The 21,531-nt window shown below is 38.6% G+C and overlaps 1 protein-coding gene across 1 annotated transcript in view; it reads left to right on the top strand.

Annotated features, from left to right (window-relative positions):
- ALDH9A1 (aldehyde dehydrogenase 9 family member A1) overlaps positions 1 to 17,292 on the top strand; it is a 37,884-nt gene extending 20,592 nt beyond the window's left edge. The window contains exons 7-11 of the mRNA XM_063106632.1: positions 8,435 to 8,623; positions 8,950 to 9,037; positions 11,807 to 11,948; positions 14,428 to 14,540; positions 16,365 to 17,292. Coding sequence (XP_062962702.1) covers positions 8,435 to 8,623; positions 8,950 to 9,037; positions 11,807 to 11,948; positions 14,428 to 14,540; positions 16,365 to 16,459 — 627 coding nt within the window. The 3' untranslated portion in view covers positions 16,460 to 17,292. The remainder of the gene's footprint in view (positions 1 to 8,434; positions 8,624 to 8,949; positions 9,038 to 11,806; positions 11,949 to 14,427; positions 14,541 to 16,364) is intronic.
- The last annotated feature ends 4,239 nt before the right edge of the window (positions 17,293 to 21,531 follow it).

Genomic DNA, 21,531 nt, shown 5'->3' with positions numbered 1-21,531 from the left:
CCATTGTGGTCTGAGAAGATACATGGGATAATTCCAATTTTTTTGAATTTATTGAGACTTGATTTGTGACCTAATATGTGATCTATCCTGGAGAATGATTCATGTGCTGATGAGAAGAATGAATATTCTGAGATGGTTGGGTGGAATGTTCTGTAGATATCTGCCAATTCCAATTGGTCTAGAGTCTTGTTTAGATCTTGTGTTTCTCTACTGATTCTTTGCCTAGATGATCTGTCTAATATTGACAGTGGGGTGTTCAGGTCCCCTGCTATGATGGTATTAGTGTCTATTTCCTTCTTTAGGTCTAATAGAGTTTGTTTTATAAATCTGGCTGCTCCAACATTGGGTGCGTACATATTTATGATTGTTATGTCTTCTTGATGGATCAGTCCTTTTATCATTAAATAGTGTCCCTCATTCTCTCTTTTTATGGTTTTTAGTTTAAAGTCTATTTTGTCAGATATAAGAATAGCTACTCCAGCTCGTTTTTCTTTTCTGTTTGCATGGTAAATCTTTTTCCATCCTTTCGCTCTTAGTCTGTGTGAATCTTTATGGGTGAGGTGGGTCTCTTGTTAGGCAGCATATAGTTGGGTCCTGCTTTTTGATCCAGTCAGCCAGTCTGTGTCTTTTAATTGGGGAATTTAAGCCTTTTACATTAAGAGTTGTTATTGAAAGGTGTTGATTTATTCCTAGCATTTTATTGGTTGTTTGGTTGTCTTAGGTGTCTTTTGTTCCTTGCTTTCTGATTTACTGTTTGTTTTCTGTGTTTGTTGGTTCCTTAGGTTGTAGATAGTGTTTTTGTTAGCTTGTTTTCTCTTCATGAATGCCATTTTTATTATACTAGCGGGTTTAGATTTTTCTTGGGTTTTTATGGCAGTGGTAGTTATTTTTCAGGACCCAAACCCAGTACTCCCTTGAGGATTTCTTGTAAGGGTGGTCGTGTCATAGTGAACTTCCGCAGTTTTTGTTTGTCTGAGAAATATACTATTTGCCCCTCATTTCGGAATGATAGCCTTGCAGGGTAGAGTATTCTTGGCTGGCAGTCTTTGTCTTTTAGTATTTTGAAAATATCATCCCATTCCTTTCTAGCTTTTAGGGTTTGTGATGAAAAGTCTGATGTTAACCTGATTGGGGCTCCCTTATAGGTGATTTGACGCTTCTCTCTTGCAGCTTTTAAGATTCTCTCTTTGTCTCTGAGTTTTGCCAATTTGACTATGACATGTCTTGGAGAAGGTCTTTTTGGGTTGAATACATTTGGAGATCGTTGAGCTTCCTGGATCTGAAGATCTGTGATTTTTCCTATACCTGGGAAGTTTTCTGCCACTATTTTGTTGAATATGTTTTCAATGGAATCTCCATTTTCCTCCCCTTCTGGAATACCCATGACTCGGATATTTGATCGCTTATGGTTGTCTGATATCTCTCTCAGATTTTCTTCAATGTCCTTGATTCTTTTTTCTTTCTTTTTGTTTGCTTGTGTTATTTCAAACAGCCCATCTTCAAGTTCAGAGGTTCTCTCTTCAACTTCGACAAACCTGCTGGTTAAACTCTCTGTTGTGTTTTTTATTTCTCTGAATAACTTCTTCAGTTCAGCAAGTTCTGCTACATTTTTTTTTCAGGACATTGATTTCCTTGTACATTTCCTCTTTCAGATCCTGTATACTTTTCCTCATTTCATCATGATGTCTAGCTGAGTTTTCTTGTATCTCATTCAGTTTCCTTAGAATTATCACTCGAAATTCCTTATCAGTTGTTTCAAGGGCTTCTTGTTCTATAGGATCTAGAGTTTGAGATTTATTAACTTTTGGTGGTGTACTTTCTTGATTTTTTGTATTTCTGGTATCTTTTTTTTTGGTGTTTATTCATTGTGGCAGGGGGTTTCACAGTCCACCGGTTTGAGACTAATGACTAACTAGGATGTTGCTGTGGTTGCCAATTTCATATGGCTCCCTCCGTGACTGCTCAGTTGGCCTCTAGTGCCTTGTGTGTGTGGTTGCCTCAGGTCTTGGGCTTCTCCGGGGAGCCACCTTTCTGGTCAGGTTGGACTCTGCTGGGCTGGTGGATCACGTACCACAGGGTGTGTGATCTCTGTTGAGCTTTCACTTCCTGTGCAGGACTTCTCCCTGTTCCGTGTGCTCTGGCCCAGGCTGTTAGATCGTGCAGTGGCGACCCCACCGGGTGTGTGGTTTCTGTCGAGTCTCCGCCTCCCTGGCCGCACGTCTCCCCACTCTGTGCGCACTGTGCTGGGCTGGGGCGTGTCTTCTGCACCCCTCGTCTATCAGCTGGGCCTTCAAGACCCTGCTCAGCACCGCCTCGCCCAGGAAGTCTACCAGGTTTCTGCTAGGCACAGACGACCGGTCTCTCTGGGTGCCTTTGTAGCACTATGTAGATCTTTCTCGGGTCTTGTTCACCTTTGTATCCCCCCAGTATAAACCAAGTCTAGCGCCCACCTGCAGCCTGGTCTCCGGCAGGTTCAAGCGGACCTGGGAACTCTCCTACCACACTATTCCCAACCAGAAATTCGTTAGGCTTTTTTCCAAACTGGTGGCCGCAGAGATGGTATCTGCCTCCCAGTAACAGGGAGTTTACCTGGGGCCGGAGTCCAGGGTATGGTGGAGTGACAGTCGGCCCGCCCGTACTTCCTTGCCCTCCGGACACTGGCCGGGGACGCCCCCCGCCACCAGCCCCGCCAGAGAACCGCGGAGGGAGTGGGAGCGGAGGCCGGTCTGCAGGCTCCGGAAAGCCCCACGCCAGGCCAAGCAAGTGGGAGGGCTCAGTGATGGCCGAGGAGGGCGGAGCTGCCCGCACCTGGGAAAATGGAGGCAGCACCGGGGCAGTGAGTGGCCTGGTGGTGCAGGCGGGAGCCGCGTGGGCATCCACCCCCCGAACAGAGCTGTGCCAGGGGTCACTCACAGTGCTGTGCCAGGTCGGGCGCTCGCTCTGTCTCTGGTTTGCCGCCTTTCCCGGTTCTCGGCCGCTGCCGCCTCGGGCTGTTCAGTCGCGGCTCAGCTCGGGCGCTCCCAGGAATCTTCTTTAATGCCGGCCTGAAACCTCGAATCCTGAATAGGGCAGCTGGCCGCCTTCAGCGTGGCCCCGGCCTCCGGGATCCTGGCTGCATCCACAGCAGCCCTGGCGCCGTGTTCCCTGTTTCGAGACTCGCTTTTGCAGCTAAGAAACAGTTCTTTTCCTGCTCCACACTTCAAAGCTGTTGCCTGTAAATGAGGCAGCCTCTCCTGCCGGGGGCAAAGTGGCGCTCACCCCCCATGACCAGCCAGCAGCAGCAGTCCTCCCTTAAGAGATGGCGAGAGGAAGGTCCACAAGTTTCCCGGCTACCTGAGGCCCAGTGGCCACCTTTTCCACCTCAGCTACTCCGCGCCAGCCGCCGCAGCCGCCTCCATCTTGAAAACCCCCAACTTATTTATTTTTAAAGCTTTAAGATTAAATATTAGCATTTTAATGCATTTACTTTATCATTCTCTTTATCTCTCTATACATATGCATATTATTGTTTCTCTGAACTTTTTGAGAAGTTGTAGACATAAGGCCTTTAACCTCTAAATATGTCTGTGTTCCTAAAAACAAGCACATTCTCTTACATAAGCATAGCACACTTTGTAAAATCAACAAATTAACACTGATATAGTACTATTACTCAATCTGTAACCCTTATTCAGATCTCACCATTCATTTGACTAATGTCCTCTTAGCAAAAGAAAACAAAATTTTTCCTGGTCTGCGACCCACTCAAGGATGATTCATTTAGTTGTCTTGTCTTTAATCTCCTGAATTGGGAACAGTTCTTTAGTTACTCTTATCTTTCAGGACCTTAACATTTTTGAAGAGTACAGGCTGTTTATTTCGTAGAATGTCCCTCACTTTGGGTCTGTCAAATGTTTCCTGTTCATTAGATTAATTTTATACATTTTGGTAAAAAAATACTACAAACATGACATTGTGTCCTCAGTGGTGATTTAACTTAGATCACTTGCTTAAGATGGGTCTTCACTCTAAAGTTACTGTTTTTACTTTGTGGTTAATAAGTATCTTGTAGGAGATATTTTGAGACTATCCTGTTCCTCATCAAACTTTCACCCGATAGTTGTATCACCCACTGATGATTCCTCCTGAAAAACAGTTTTTTTATGGTGGTTGCCAAATGGTAGTTTTCTAATTCCATCATTCCTTATACATTTATTAGTTTACCTTCTACTGTAAGAAAGAACTTTCCCTTTTCCCGTTTGTTTTTCATTCACTTATTTATATCAGTATTGGTCCATGGATTCTTATTTCATTCTATGGGTCCTAATCCGTTACTATCATTTATTTTGATACTCAGATAATTGCCGATTTAGCTGGTGGGAGCCCCTTTCTGTGACCTTTTGGTATGTTCTCATTATTCTTGGAGCACTTCATTGGCACAGCAAGGTGTTCTAGACTCATCTTGTACTTTCCCTGGCCAAGCTTTGGAATCAGCCATTTTTCTAAGAAGCTCTGGTTCCATTTAGTAGTTGTATTAGTTTGTTTCTGTTGCTTATAACAAAATACTGTGAAGTGGGTGATTTATAAGAAAATGAAATTTATTGCTTACAGTTTGGGAAGTTGGGAAGTCCAAAGTCCAGGGAATACATCTGGTGAGGGTCTTTTTTGGTGGTGACCCTACAGCAAGCAACGCAGGGGTCTCACATGGTAGAAAATGGTGGAGCAGAGAGAGAAATTCTCATATGCTCTCCTTTTAAATCCCTCAGAACCTCACCTCTGACCACCATTATTAATCCATTCACTACAGCGTCGTCCAACAATCTAATCACCTCTTCATAGCCCCACCTTTCAATTACCATAACATATATCCATATTCTGTCTATATTCATAACAATAAGTTCATACAGATACTTCAATTATAGTCTAATACTACAGGGTTCATTTTGGCCTTCTCCCTTTCCATATTTGTAATTTCCTCCTCTGACAGTAAGAAATTTGGTGTCTCCCATTATCCATGATATATATATTTAATTGCTCAGTCCTAGAATACACTTATGCTAGTTTCAGACTTGTGAATCCTTACTACTGTGAAATATAAATCTTCTAATTACAGTTCAGAATTTTTTACAGTTATTTTTGTCTTTAGCTTGAGGTTATAGTCAAAATACTGTGTTCAAAAGTCACTTGGGTCAATTTTCCCCATTCTCCAACTTCAGTATGGTTATGATATTCATTTAAAATAATATTCATTTGTTTCTGTTTGTATTTCATTTGGTTTTATATTTGTCACCTCTCCCAGGGTGACGGAGATGCAAAGGATTACTCAAAGCCCATTTCTCCAGAGGAGTGAGAGGCCCAGAAGGGGTTAATTCCCAGGAACAATTTCTTCAAGAGAGAAGAATTCCTAGGAAATAACCCCGAATTAGGTTTTCTCTCCGTTTTTATTCTCCAGGCCAGAAAGTTACAGAGAAGGAACATAGGTGGTTACAAAAAGAGCAATGAGATATTCATCATGGCAACAATCATTAGGCTTAGCTGCACCAAGGGCATCTGCCCTTAGAGCAAACATTTTTGCTGTGTTACAATTTTTTTATCTACAATAGAGACTTTAGTCCTGGGAAAGTTTTCTGTTTTTCCCAAGCTTAGCATTTCTATATGCAATCCTAAAAAGTTAGGCTATGTTTATTAATGTTAGTATCCTCCACATATATTCCTCCATCCTTGCTGATTTTTAAAATTTATTTTAACCACTAACGTGGTTCTGATTGTCAGAATTTTACAAAAAGGTGCACTCAGAAGAGTTACTCCTCCTCATACCTTCTACCCTGTTGCCATTACCTCCTTCCCACCTACTCCTTCCTGTCCCCTGTAGGTAGCCAGTCAAATTTTTTTCTGGTTTTTCCTTCTTGTTTTTCTTTTTGCACAAATGAACAGATCAGGTACTTGTATATTTCTAACTTCATCATCTTTCTTGCATAAAAGGTATCATTATCCATCTCTAGAACTTTTTCGTCACTCCACACTGAAACTCTGTACTCATTAAATAATAACCCTCTATACCTCCCTCCACTCATTCCCTGGTAACCACTATTCTACTTTCTGCTTCTATGAATTTGATTATTCTAGGTACTTCTTATATGTGGAATCATGCAATATTTATTCTTTTATGTCTGCTTTGTTTCACTTAGTATAATGTCTTGAAGGTTCATCCGTGTTGCAGCATGTGCCAAAATTTCTTCTTTTTTTTTTTTTTTGTGGCTGGCCAGTATAGGGATCCGAACCCATGACCTTGGTGTTACCAGCACCGTGTTCTCCCAAGTGAGCTAACCAGCCAGCCCAAATTTCTTCCCTTTTTAAGGCTAAATAATATTCCATTGTATTTGTATATACACCATGTTTTGTTTATCCATTCTTTCATTGATGGACACTTAGGTTGTTTCCACCTTTTGGCTATTGTGAATAATGTTGCTATGAACATTGATGTAGAAGTCCATGCTTTCAGTTATTTTGTGTGTATAGCCAGAATTGGAATCACTGGATCATGTAGTAATTCAGTTTTTAATTTTTTGAGGTACCACTATACTGTTTTCCACAACAGCTACACCATTTGATATTCCCATAAGCAGTGCACAAGGTTTCCAATTCCTCCACATCCTTGCCAACATGTGTTATTTTCTATTTCTGTTTTTTTGTTGTTGTTGTTTTTTAATAATAGCCATCCTAATGAGTATGAAGTGGTATCTCACTGTTTGTTTTAATTTGTTTTAATTTACCTGATTAGTAATGTAGAATGCACATGTAATTTTATAAGATATTGTCAAATTTCCCTCCAAAAGAAAATGTTGCATTCCTCTTAAGAATGTATGAGTCCTTTTTTCCTAATAGCCTCTTTTAATAGAATGTGTTGTCATGATTTTAAATTTTCACCAGATAGAAGAGCAATGGTCAGTGTAGTATTAATTTGAATTCTCTAATTATGGGTGAGATAGAACATCTTTTGTAGGCTTAAGACTGTGTGTGTGTGTGTGTGTGTGTGTGTGTGTGTGTGTGTCAATTGTTCATTTTTCTATTGGAATTTTTATCTTTTCCCCAATTTTTTTTTTTTTTTTTTTTTTAAAAGATGACCGGTAAGGGGATCTTAACCCTTGACTTGGTGTTGTGAGCACCATGCTCAGCCAGTGAGCGAACCGGCCATCCGTATATGGGATCCGAACCCGGGGCCTTGGTGTTATCAGCACCGTACTCTCCCGAGTGAGCCACGGGCCGGCCCTTTTCCCCAATTTTTTAATGGAGTGGTTTTTTTTCCTTTTTCATATATGAGAAAGTTCACACTTTTTGGTGTATTGTATTATGAGATTTGGTTTTCTCTCAATTTTTTTTTTTTTTTTTTAATGGCTGGCTGGCATGGCGATCCAAACCCTTGGCTTTGGTGTTATAACAACTGCTTTAACCAACTGAGCAAACTGACCAGTTCCCCTCAATTTTTAAATGTTAGTGATGACAGCCTTTTATCTGAGATAAATGTTGCAAATATTTTCTTCTAGTCTTTCAAAATTATCTTAGTTTAGGGTATTTGCCATGCAGAATATTTTTATTTTTATGTAGTCAGATTTATCGATTTTTTTCTTTCATTGCATCTAGATTTTAAGTAATAATTAGAAAATCTTTTTCTACACCTTGTTTATAGAGGAATTACCTGTATTTTCTCCTAGTTATAGTATGTTTTCATATTTTATATTTTGTTTCCTGGTACATTTTGAGTTTATTCTTGTGTATGATATGAGATATGTATCTCATTTTATCTTTTCCACATGGCTAACCATTTGTTCTAGCATCATTTATTTAGCGTATCTTTGTCCCAGTGGTTTAAGATTCCACCTTTATCAGGAACTAAATTTCCAAGAGCACTTGGATCTATTTTTGGACTTTCTTTTCTGTTCTACTGTTCTTACAGCATTTGAACAGTACTTACATTCATTTCTATGAGAGGGTCTAAATAGTGACTGATTTTGCAGACTCATATTTACCGAAATGCTTAATTTTTAAAATTAGGTTTAAGACTGCGGTTCTTAATCTATTTTTACTTTTCAGTCCCCTCCCACTGTTACCTCCCACTCTTAAAATATACAGCCAGTTCGAGCAGCTGTTTTAAGGAAGTAGGAGAGGTCCTTTGGGTCATTTGGATCTATTAATGGCTTTAAGAAAATTTAAACAAGCAAAATAAGAGCTAACTTTTATCTCGAAGGACAGATTGTGCTTATGGGATGGTATGTCCACAAATAAATGTGTGATCATTCCTATTCAGTATGGGGACAATTTTTAGAAATAGAAATATCCTTTAAAAAATTTTTGTGGTGCCTCTTTTAAGTTTAAAGCTATTATATTATTTTTCTTTTTCCCTTTTCCTTTTTTCCTTTACACACATATAAATTTGTGTCTTGTGTCTGTCCTTTAGGTTTGCTGTAATGGCACAAGAGTATTTGTGCAAAAGGAAATTCTTGATAAATTTACAGAGGAAGTGGTGAAACAGACCCAAAAGATAAAAATTGGAGATCCCCTTCTGGAAGACACAAGGATGGGTCCGCTCATAAACCGACCACACCTGGAGCGAGTCCTTGGGTTTCTTAAACTGGCAAAAGAGCAGGTGAGAAATGAGTGGGGGTGGGGTGAGAGGAGGGTACAAGGTACTTCAAAAAGTTTGTGGGAAAAAAAGAATTGAAAAATAATAAGAATCTTTTCATGAAGTTTTTGAAGTTTCCTCATATTATTCCTAAGTTACTTACTGTGTGCCCTTTTCATATATTAATATCCGTGTAGCTATTAAGCGTCCCCAGCCAGTGTTCTGCTTTATATTTGTATTGGGGAGACTTAATATGCATTTGTTCAGAATATACTTAACATTTCAGGAACATGTATTGGGATTATATATCTAATACAAAATATGTATTCTCTTTTATTCTTTTTTGGCAGGGTGCTAAGGTATTATGTGGTGGAGATATATATGTACCTGAAGATCCCAAATTAAAGGACGGATATTACATGAGACCTTGTATATTAAGTATGTCCTCTTCTTTGCTTTTAAATAATTTGAATTAAATATTGAATAGGTAGAAATAGGTATTTATAAAAAATGTATATGGTAAAAGGAAGGATTGGCAAACTGTGTTCCTACTACCCAGTTTTAAGAAGTAGAAGTACTCATAAAGAACTAAGAGATAGAAAAAAAAGAAAAAAAAGGAAGTAGAAGTACTTCACTACCTTTGAAGCAGTGTGAGTGCCCCTCCCCTAGGGTAACAATATGTATTAGTTTACCTAGGACAACACCAATTGTTCTGGAAGCAAGGAGCTCAAAAAAAAATAGAAGTGCATGTTTGATAAAAATTAAATAATGAATTTATTTTGTTAAGAAAGTGAAGAATGTTTTTCATTTAAATTGTAAATCATCATAAAGCCAACTTGTCAGATAATGTGTTAATCTTCTAAAAATTATAATTTTTAGCACCTTCTTTTAATCTAAAAATATCCTACTTTCACAGCCAAGTGTATGTAACCATCCTACTCAAACCCATCTACTTCCCTCCTACCACAGAGGTGGACACTAATCTAATGTTATTTTTATCATTCTCATGCTTTTCTCTCATTTTGCAACGTATGTTAGTATCACCTATAAAAATATTGTTAGTTTTGTAGGCTTTAAAAATGATTTGTAGGTTGAGCCATATTATATAATTCATTACACCTATCTCGAAGATAAATTAAGCTGATTTTTGCCCCTAAGAATGATAGTGGCATTAGTTTTTAACTCTTGATATTTGATGCAGTTTTACCTTTAACTTTTGCTAAAGAGACTCATTCATGTTTAAGAGCTGTGCACCTAACATCTGTACCATGGATTAGCTTGCAGTTATTAAATGAATATATAATGAATTGCAAAAGCTTCAATATATCATTAAATAAAGAAATATAGTTTATATAGTAGTGTGTACGATGTTATCCCAAATCTATTAAAAACTAAATATGTGCATAGAAAAAAAGGAATGGAATATGCATCATAATATTAATTGTAGATGTTTCTGGATGCTGGGATTAAAGGTGATTTTTATTATACTTTGTGCATTTCTGAATATTACAGATTTTCTACAGAGAACATGTATTTTACAATTAGAAAAAGTTATTTTTAAACAAGCTGTGAACCTAGGCAGAGAACAGGGAGCTGTCTTAAAGCCTGGTTTGTGGTCTCCTGCATCAGTATCACTTGGAAAACATACTAAAAGGGCAGATTCCTGACCCATGCCCTAGACTCCTGAAGGTAACTCTCAAGGGGTGAGGCCTAGAGATCTGCAGTTTAATAAGCCCACAGTTCATTTTTATACTCGTTGCAGTTTGAGAATGACTCGATTTGAGGACTGACATATAGTGAGTGTAATAATATATGTCAGACAGGAACCTTTCCTTTTCTTATATGTCAGCTGCTACTTTATACCCTGATCTTTTGTTGATTGCAACATGGACTTCACCACACACAGGCCCATATTGTATTATCGACCTACATAAGATAATAAAACATTTTCTGGGACTATTGGGTAATGAATTGTCTTGAGTAATTAAATATCCTGGCTAATGGTTTCCCTAAAAATTATGTGTAGATTACTAATTTTTAAAGAATTAGAACATAATAAGCTATCCCTAAATATACCTAAATATCAGTTAATGTATCTTTGAAGATAATTCAGGTGTCTCCAAAGTACAGTGTAATCCACAGGTGACCAGTATGCTATTCTTTGTATACACAAAACTCTAATCCATCTCTTGAGAGGTTTTAGAATTGTCATCTTGTAGATATGTGAATAGTTTAGGTTTTAAATTTTTAGCTGGTAAAAAGCTGGTGTTTATAGCAGGGTTCTCAACTCTTTTTCTGCCCCCACATTGTTTACATGTATAACACAATCTTACCAGCAACATTTTCCACTCCATGCAGTGATTGCCAGCATTGAGATAAGCTGTCCTTCAATTGCAATGCAGATAAATGCTCACCTATCTTTGAGAATCACTGGAGTTCAGTGTTGAACATCTAAATATATGAGCTTCTTTAGAGATGCATTTTTAAAAATGTCAAGTATTAATTATTTTATGGAATTAGCTTTCAAAGGGACTTAAGTATATTTTTGTATAAAGTGAAAACCCCTCAAATTATCTATTTCTAAGTTTACATTTTTATATTCTTTTTTTATTTTTATTTTTTAATTAATTAATTATTTTTTTAAAAAGATGACCGGTAAGGGGATCTTAACTCTTGGCTTGGTGTTGTCAGCACCATGCTCAGCCAGTGAGCAAACCAGCCATCCCTATATAGGATCTGAACCCATGGCCTTGGTGTTATCAGCACCGCACTCTCCCGAGTGAGCCACTGGCCGGCCCCTTCTTTTTTAAATTTTTTTTTTAAAAATTACATTACTTTTATCATTAGGATTCATATACTTCATGTGATCCTTTCCTGTATTTTGTATGTTTAGTTTGTTGCTTTTAGTTTTTACTATTACAGCAATGTCGTGATGAATATCTGTGTAAATAAATCTTTGTTCACCTCATTAGCTATCTCCTTATGATGAATTTTAAAAATTGGATTTAGAATTGCACAAAGACAATGACTGTTTAATATATGTTGTTAAATTGCCATGTTCCAGTTTATATTCACACTAGCAATATCCTTTTGAATTTTTTTGAAAAGCTGTGTATTTCAGCGCTTTATTATGGATAAGAAGACATTTTCAAGGGTCAGGAATAATAGTCCTTGCACTGACATTTGGTTTTATTATAATGTTTGCAGCTGATTGCAGAGATGACATGACCTGTGTGAAAGAAGAAATCTTTGGACCTGTTATGTCTATTTTATCGTTTGACACTGAAGCTGAGGTTCTGGAAAGAGCCAATGATACCACCTTTGGACTAGCAGCTGGTGTCTTTACCAGGTACATGGAGAGAGCCACCCAAAGCAGTTTGGAAGGAATGAGCCTGCAGTATCTGCTTAGATATGTAATTGATCTTACTCTCTCACGAGAGCCAGCAGCATTTTCTGTTTGCTTCAGGTTAAGTCAGAAGATGCCAAAGCAGCATTTTGTAGTTTGCCCTGAACAACCAGAGAACTCTCCTATTGAGTTTAAGTTGAGCTATAAACTTCATTGATAAAAATTCTGTCCTTTTTAAGGGGCCAGCCCGTGGCTCCCTCGGGAGAGTGCGGTGCTGATAACACCAAGGCCATGGGTTCGGATCCCTATATAGGGATGGCCGGTTCGCTCACTGGCTGAGTGTGGTGCTGACAAAACCAAGCCAAGGGTTAAGATCCCCTTACCGGTCATTGTTTAAAAAAAAAATTCTGTCCTTTTTTATTCATTCACTGAATAAACATTTAAGGTTCTAATCTATGTAAAGCATTGAATTAGGTGTCTATTGAAAACATACATGTTAAGGAATTTAGAAACCTGTAAGCATATAAAGAGAGGACAATATTCTTCAAAAACATGATTTTTAGTGGCATTATAGTAGTTCCTAATTAGGATGCATTGTAATTTCATGTAGGCATTTTTTCTGTTGTTGGATATTTAGGATATTTGCAATTTTAACTATCGTAAGTTATGTTGTGATTTTTATATATATATATTTTTCAGCTGGCTGGTATAGGTATTGGACCCCAAACCTTGGTGTTATCAGCACCATTGTCTAACCAACTGACCTAACTGGCCAAACCTGTTGTGATTAGTATCTTTGTACATAAATTTTTATCACTACTATTAGAAGTAAAAGTGATTTAGGAACACATGTTCTTTGAAAATGATTGCAAACTGCTTGGTTATATACAAACTTTGGTTAGTCTTTGGCAGTAGTCAGTTTTCTGAGGCTGCTTTACCTTTGAAATCATGCTGTTTGGTGATATGTAAATTAAAAATTTTTTGTAGCTTTGTGGTCAGGAACCTTAGTAGGAAGGTCTCTCTCTCTTTGAGGACCTAATGTAATAACTTCTCTTTGAGCTCTGAAGAAAAGATTGAGGAGCTGCTTTTTTGATTTGGGGATTGAGAGTTTAAGTGCTCTTGCTTTCTTCTGCCTCCCTTGCCCCCTCTCCCTCCCACCAATACAGACAAAGTCTAACCACAAAGGAGGGTAACTCCAATATGCTGTCGCTTTTTTTTCTTAGCAGCTTGCACACCCATTTAAAGTGTACAATTCAGTGGTTTTTAGTATATTTACAGAGTTGTGCAACCACCATAATCTAATTTTAGAACATTTTCATCATTCCAAGAAGAAACCCTGTGCCAATTAACATTCACTCTCCATTCCTATTCCTACTCCGCCCCTGGCAACCACTAATCTACTTTCTGTTTTTATGGATTTGCTCATTCTGAACATTTTATATAAATGGAATCATACAATATGTGTCCATTTGTGACTGGCTTCTTTCTTTAACATAATATTTTCAGGGTTCATTTATGTTGTAGCACATATTAGTACTTTATTCCCGAGTAATATTCCATTGTATGGATATATGCCACTTTTTGTTCATTCATCTGTTGATAGACATTTGGGTCATTTCCACTTTTTGGCTGTTATGGATAGTGCTGCTATGAACATTCATGTACAAGTCGTTTGAAGACCTATATTTTCATTTCTGTTGGGTGTATATCTGGGAGTGAAATTGCTGGGTCATATGGTAACTTTAACATTTTCAGGAACTGCTAAACTTTTCCAAAGTGGCAGCACCATTTTACATTCCCTCCAACAATGTATGAAGTTTTCAGTTTCTCCACTTCTTCATCAGTATTTGTTACTGTCTGTCCTTTTGATTTTAGCCATCCTCATGGGTGTGAGGTGGTATTTCATTGTAGTTTTGATTTGTGTTTCTGTGGGTTTTCTTTTCACTTTCTTGATAGTCTTATTTGCAGCACAAAATTTTTAATTTTCAGAGTCCAATTATTCTGTTTTTTTGTCTGTTACTTTTGGTGTCATATTTAAGAAGCTTTTCCTAACCCAAGGTTATGAAGACTGACTTCTGTTTTTTTTGTTTTTTGGTTTTTTTTATAGTTTTCCCTGTGACATTTTAGGTCTGTGATCCATTCTAGTTAATTTTTGTGTGTGGTGTAAGAAAGGGATCTACGTTTATCTTTTTACATGTAGATATCTTGTTGTTCCAGCACCATTTGTTGAAAAGACTGTTTTCACCATTGAATTGTTTTGGCACCCTTGTTGCTGCTACTTATTTTATAGTTGTCTTTTGGATGCGACCATAAAACCCAAATCTGTGTCTATTTTGCCTGGATGATAGAAGATTTTTAAACATTTTGAAGAAACAAGAATGTAGCCAGATTTTGAGACCCTTAGAACTGGCAGTCTGACTCTTCCTGTTAGAATGGTGACATAAGAAACTATGAGTAACCAGCAAATGTTTTCTCTGCACAGGGACATCCAGCGGGCTCACAGAGTGGTGGCTGAGTTGCAGGCTGGGACGTGCTTCATTAACAACTACAACGTCAGCCCAGTGGAGTTGCCCTTTGGTGGATATAAGAAGTCAGGTGAGGAGCTGGGAAATGTGGCATGATGGCAAACCAGGTTCTCTAGGGATACTGACATTATTCAGTCCTCATAGACCAGGGTTCCTAAACCTGTCTGCATATCAGAATCACCTGGAGAAATATATAGATTCCTGGTCCTCCCCAGATCCACTGCATCAGTCTCTGGGAATGGAAGCCAAGCATCTTTTTTTCTTCCCTGAAAACTCTCTACAAGGCTTGGCTTGTGAATTGCTGAAATACATCCTAGAAAGGTTTATCTTGTGGGTAGACTTACTTTCATAGTCTGTGATTACTGTAAGCATAAAATCACTCCTCTAGAGATTCCATATCAGCATTGTCCATCATCACCTGTGGAGCTTTTAAGATTGTTTAGGTAAAGTGTCTCTAAAGTAATATCTCAGAAAGTTTATATTTATTTGTTTTCTCTTTTGGGTCAAATTAATAAAATCTCTTAATTTAACATTTAACAGTCAATTATAGTCATTATCATTATACTTGATAGCATATACGAATCTTTTCCCTAAGCCACCACTCATTTCATTTCATTTATTCAATAATCAGCAGACATATGTTACCATAACATGGCAATTTTATAGGTGTGGTATGTCAGGAGAAGGTTTGAGGCATTAGGAATATAGCCCCTATTTTGAGATTCTTTCTTTGGAGTTTGTTGCCTGTAAATATTCATTAATGTCCCATACTGTTCTTCATTTAGACTGAAAATTGGTTTGTACTTTGTAGAGGCACCATTCTAATAGTCTGACCCCCAGTCTCTGTGGCAAATGTTTACAGCCATCCCAGTGTTGGCAAATATATAAACCCTCACGAATACTGATGAGATGATAGGTGTTAATTCGACAGTCTTATTTGGTATTTAGTATGGTATTCTCCTTGCATTCCCTAATCATACTCCACTAACCATCTTCAACCCTGTTGGACACTCAGAGGTCCTCAGCATGGAAAAAAATGTGCTTAGAATCTGCAGCATAGGTCTTTGGGGGCCTCTTAGGTCAGCTTTTCCTTCCCTTTGCACCAGTATGCCTACATGGGATGAGAGAGAAAGATGGCCAGATCTGCAGAGCAGCACTTGGCTTAACATGCCTGACCAGATGTTTTTAGAGGATTTGGAAAGGAACAAAAGACAAAGCTAGGTCTTGCCAGGACTTTTGTGTATATTACATTTTGAATCGTGCCCCCTTGAAATGTGCTTTTTTTGGGACCTGGGCCTTGTCCTTAGAAGGCAGAGCCTACTCAAAGTCTAGGGCAGGGTGTACAACAAAGGCAAAGCATGGAATGCTGTGCCTTTAATGCAGTAACCTCATCCACTAGTAATTGGGGCAGTGTCTTGGACTCCAGGTAATCAGAGGGACCAAAAGTGTCCCCTCCCCTAAATGAGTGGGCAGGGTGTAAATAGTATACTCTTACAGATTTAGTATAGGAAAAGGTTAATAAACCTATTATTTAGAGTTGAGTTTTAAATTAGCAACAACTTTCAAGAGAATCAGGTTGATTGTTGTAGAAACTACTTCAATACTTGATAACAAATCTGAATATCTTTCAGACCTCAACACAGAATACCTGAAATTAAGGTTCATATTGGTAAGAAAGACCTGTATATTTCCCGGTCCCTATACCTGAAAGCCACTGGGTCATTTTTCCCATGCCTAGTTCCACAGCTAATGTATGGATTGAGGACTTTATCCCAAGATGTTTAGGCTCTGTTTTCTTCCCCAGCCCTGATAAGCAGTGCCTGTTTTTGAAGATCATTGTGACTCCTGGACTGTTGCAGTGGTAGCTTGTCCTGACCCCTTTTCTTCCTTTCAGGATTTGGCAGAGAGAACGGCCGTGTGACAATTGAATATTATTCACAACTGAAGACTGTGTGCGTGGAGATGGGTGATGTGGAGTCTATTTTTTGAAAACCTGCAGTGAAACCTGTCAACGTGGCCAGGCTATGGAATAATGAAAATCAGCTCTCCTGACAGAGGCAGCACACCTGAATACCATTCTAAATCCAGAACTTTGGTCATTCAGGATAAGAGAATAGTTCAGTGTTATTCTTCATCTGTCAGTCACCTTCCTAATTGAAAATGTGCATAAGTGCCTTTTAGATACGAATCCAGAAAGTTGTGATTTTCCTCAAAGCTAATTTCTGTGAAATCTTCAAGAGCCACTTACATACTGACAGAGGACAGGGAGAGGTACTAGGATTATTCTTCTTCCACACATTTGATGCACTGGCTATATTAATTCTTTAGCTTATTTTGAAGAATTTCCTTTGTAGGTTCCTGGTAGAATCAGTAGAGATGATTTCTGCTGACATTTTTTAATCTATGTCCTCTTGTCATTCCTTGGAGAAAGTTGACAAACAGTATAGAGAGGGAATTAGATAACAGATGGGGTCAAATTCTGTGCAGATGTTAACTTGCTATGGTAAGCACTTCATTTCCATTTGGTGCTGCGATAGAGGAAACCTATCTCATGTCCTTGAACTAAACCTTGCTCTCTTACAACAGAAGAGTTACTTTTTAAATGTACAGATTATTTGTATGCCAGTGTAGTGCAGTGAAGTTAAAATAAATCAGTTAATTCTTTTACTTTCATGTTTTGAAACTAAATACATATTAAGATTATAGTAGGACAGAGGATACAGCTGAAATTAAAGCACAAGGCAGAGGCACTTGATCTTATTTGTAGTAAGTACAGAAGGACAGCTTTAGTTGCTGTAATAAACTTTTTATGGCTCACGTAAGCTTTTAGGCTCCATGTTTGGCCCCATCCTGATAAGCAGTACCTGTCCTTGAAGAGCTATCAGATCACTGTGACTTTGGACTGTTGCAGTGATACTCCACCCTGCCCCCTTCTCTTCTTTTCAGAGGAATAGTTTATGAATAATAGATAAGTTAGTAGTTAGAGATAAGGGATTAATGTTACTGGGCCTGGGTCTAATTATGTATTATGATGGGCAAATACTATAGTTTTTGGGGCTGAGCCCGTGGTGCACTCAGGAGAGTGTGGCGCTGGGAGCCGCAGCGACGCTCCCACCGCGGGTTCGGATCCTATATAGGACTGGCCGGTGCACTCACTGGCTGAGTGCCGGTCACGAAAAAGACAAAAAAAAAAAAAAAAAAATGATGGGCAAATACTATAGTTTTAGAGCATGAGAACAATCAAATCAGCTTTCCTTGGTATTTATTTGCACAGCAGACACATATGTGATACTAAACAAGGCCAACAGAATTATCTCATCCCGTGTCTTAGGGGATCCTTGTAGAAATTAAATAGGAACTACCTGGGAGAAGACAGGTTTCTGGTAGTCCCTCTAAAGAGAAAGCAGCAGGGGAAAGGGAATCTAGGTTTGAGTCCTCACTGTGTTCCCACTGTTACATTCACGTTGGACCACACCAAGCATGGTCCAAAGTATGTTTCACAAATGTACCTGAACAAAGATTTGAACACATTTTTTAGTACTCACACTAAGCCTAAGGAAGGTATTTTCCCTGACTTTCAAATGAAGAAACTGAACTGTAGACAAGTCTTAGTCCTAGGCAAGTCAATAAGTTGAGGAGCAGGTTTAAACCAAGTGTGGAACTCTTAATTCCTATGCTCTCTGTACCTTCCCTGGTTCCTAGAACTTTTTTTTTTTTTTTTGGTTGCTGGGTGGTATGGGGATCTGAACCCTTGACCTTGATGTTAGAGGGCTGTGCTCTAACCAACTAAACTAACCACCCAGCATGGTTCCTAGAACTTAACCCAGTGTATTAATTTCCTGTACCTATTGTAACAAACTACACAAACTTAGTGACTTAAAACTCAAATTTTATTTTGTTATAGCTCTGGATGTCAGAAGTCCAAAATGGTTTCACTTGGCCAAAACCAAGGAGTTGTCAGGGCCACACTCCCTCTAGAGGCTCTAGGAGAGAATCTTTTTCTTTGCCTTTTCAGCTTCTAAAGCTGCATTCCTTGCAGAGTCACTGGGCTCTTGACGCTATCCTTTATCTTCAAAGCCAGCAGTTTAGCATCTTCAAATCTCTCTCTGCTCCCATTGCCACCTTCTTTGCATAGTCAAATCTCCCTTGGCCTCCCTCTTATAAGGACCCTTGTTGTTGCATTTAGGGCCTACCTAGATAGTCCATAATGATTTCCCATCTCAAGATCCTTAATATCTGCAAAGTCCCTTTTTTGCCATATAAGGGAACATTCGCACATTCTGGGAATTAGGACGTGGACATACTTGGGGGGGCCATTATTCAACCTCTCACACCCAGCACGGCCCAAAGTGTGTTTCACAAATGTACCTGAACAAAGATTTGAACAAAAATTTTTTACCTGAAAAATTTACCTAAAAAAATTCTGTTAGTGAAATATCTTGTGAGTAATAATATCTGCAAAAACATATTTAGTGAAACATAGACTTTATTAGGAGGCCAGGCCTTTCTCTGATTTGGAATTTGTACCATCTAGCTAAATTTTTCTGGGGGTTTTCTTTTTTTCCTCCACGATTATTTTGATTTACTTTTGAGAATTAAGCAGCAGAAGATACCCTTCTCCCACCCTCTCTCTCCCCCCAATCTAATTTTATATTCCAGAGGTGACTACTGTTAACATTTGAGTACATCTTTCCTAGGATTTTCTTAAAGGGAATAACAGCTAACCTGGGATCCTGATGAGGCCACATGCAAATAGGTCCAACTCATATCCTTTTATATGCATTTACGATTTCTTTGATAGATTCCTGTGCTAAGTGTGTTGACAAAAATTTTTTTGGAATCGTATGAATCTTGAAGAAAAAAAATGCTGTCTGATGTTGGCTCACTCCTTTGCAATAGCTTAGAATCCTGATCTCTAACTTGGCTTTTTAGTAGCTCCATACAGAAATAGTCCTACAGGCTAATTATATCTTCCCCCAACTAAAATGTAAACTCTGTAAGCAGGAACTGTCATGTCACTGGGCTCATAGTAAGCACTCAGTGTTTGAATAAGTGATTACAGTCTGGGTTAGAGCCTTGTTATTGTGTGGTGCGGGGACCAGCAGCATTTGCTTGTTAAAAATGCAGAATCAGTTCCCACTTCAGACCTATGCTTTCAAATCTGCAGTTTAACAAGATCCTCAGGTGGCTGTTTTAGGTGCCCATTAGAATTGCCCAGAGAGAGTTTTAAAAATAATGAGATTGTGATTTAATGAATCTGGGTATATGGAGTCTTAAAAGGTTCCCAGGTGAATTTAATGGGCATCCAAGGTTGAGAATCACTGCTTTAACAGCTGTTCTATCGAAGTACAGTAGCTGCTGGCCACAGGTAGCTACTTACATGTAAATTAGTTAAAATTAAATAAAAAGCTCATCAGTTGCTCCAGCCACATTTCACACACTCAGTAGCCATACATGGGTAGTGGTTACTTTATTGGACAGTGCCGATATAGAATATTTCCATCATGTCAGAAAGTTCTACTGGACAGTGATGCTTAAGAGGAAAGGAACTGAGAGACTGCTTTTTATTTAGTATTTTATTTACTTAGGAGATCATCTTTGGAGGGAAGTGCTATTAGGGATGAAAAGAAAAGGAGGCAAACGGGGGGTCCATACAGCATAGAGGATAACCTGGTTGTTGACTTTTGATGAATGAGCTGCACCAGCAGGTGGCTCCTGTGCTTCCTTTGTCCCCTGCTAGGCACTGTGCATGCTTTGTTGTTTGATCCTCAAGAAGTTTATATGATAAGTATTATCATTATCCCTGGCTTACATCTGGCAAGCTGAGGCATGGGGAGGTTAATAAACTTGCCCAAGGCATACAGCTTCCTGCAGGTGGAAATACTTAAAGTATTAATTTCCACCTGTAGCAAAACTCAGTGTTTCTCTACAGAAATAAACCAACTCTTTGGAATGTACACTGCCAATAGGTGAGTAGTTAATGGTAGCAGTACTTACACCAATTTTTTCTTCACAAAGGAGTTTATCAGAAATTTGCCAGACTTATTCTATAGCAGCCATCTATCAACTGGATTCTGCCAAGCCCTAGGGTTCCCTGGAATTGCTGTTAGTGGGGAGTAAGGAATTGAAAAGCGTTCCGCACTTCAACCACAGCACCCTTTATGTTCTGGGGTTCTTTATAAAAACTCCATTTGAGCCCATTCTGCAGTGACAAAATGACAAAGATGGGTCACATTATTTGAAAAGTATACCATGTTAGACTTCAAACAGAGGTGCAAAGCCAGCTTCGTCTCCAGGTCTTCACTGCCCTGCCTCACTGATGCCTGTAATCTGTACAGTGAGAAAGGAAACCTCAGCAAGTTCTCTAGCCTCTTTTAGGTACATTTCTTCTTTTTTTATTTTTTATTTTAAAATATGACCGGTAAGGGGATCTTAACCCTTGACTTGGTGTTGTCAGCACCACGCTCACTCAAGTGAGCCAACCGGCCATCCCTATATAAGGATCCGAACCTGTGGCCTTGGTGTTACCAGCACCACACTCTGCCAAGTGAGCCAGAGGCTGGCCCTTAGGTACATTTCTTATAAAACAAAAACAAGCAAAAGTTAGCTTATTACAACTCCTACCATACATTATTACCATTATTTCATAAAGGAACATGTTAATGTAAAAAAAAGAATACACGTTAAAACTTTAAGAAAAACTGTCCTCATTTAAAAAATTTTTCTCTACGCTGGTGAAAATTTCTAGTGAACTAATACTGGAGTATATACTCATCTAGTCGTCTCCTTATCAAATGCCCCTATGGCTGCAGGTGGTCATCTGGCTTAACGATGACCATCTTCAGTGGCTGACCACAACATTGTATCCTTTAGATGTTTCATCCCCAGAGCTTAAGTGATAGAGTGGTACAATGAAAAATGCATGGATTTTAGAGTCAGGCCTGGGTTAAAATCCTATCTCTAATCCTCATAGGCACTTGAATTAAGCACTTGAAATGTGGCTAGTGCAACTGAGGAACTGATTTAATTTAAATTTTATTAATTTAAATTTAGTCACATGT

The sequence above is a fragment of the Cynocephalus volans genome, chromosome 8 (genome assembly GCF_027409185.1).
Source record: "Cynocephalus volans isolate mCynVol1 chromosome 8, mCynVol1.pri, whole genome shotgun sequence".
Classification (NCBI taxonomy): domain Eukaryota; kingdom Metazoa; phylum Chordata; class Mammalia; order Dermoptera; family Cynocephalidae; genus Cynocephalus; species Cynocephalus volans.
The sequence above is the reverse complement of the archived record's forward strand: the minus strand, read 5'-3'. Positions and strand labels throughout refer to the sequence as shown.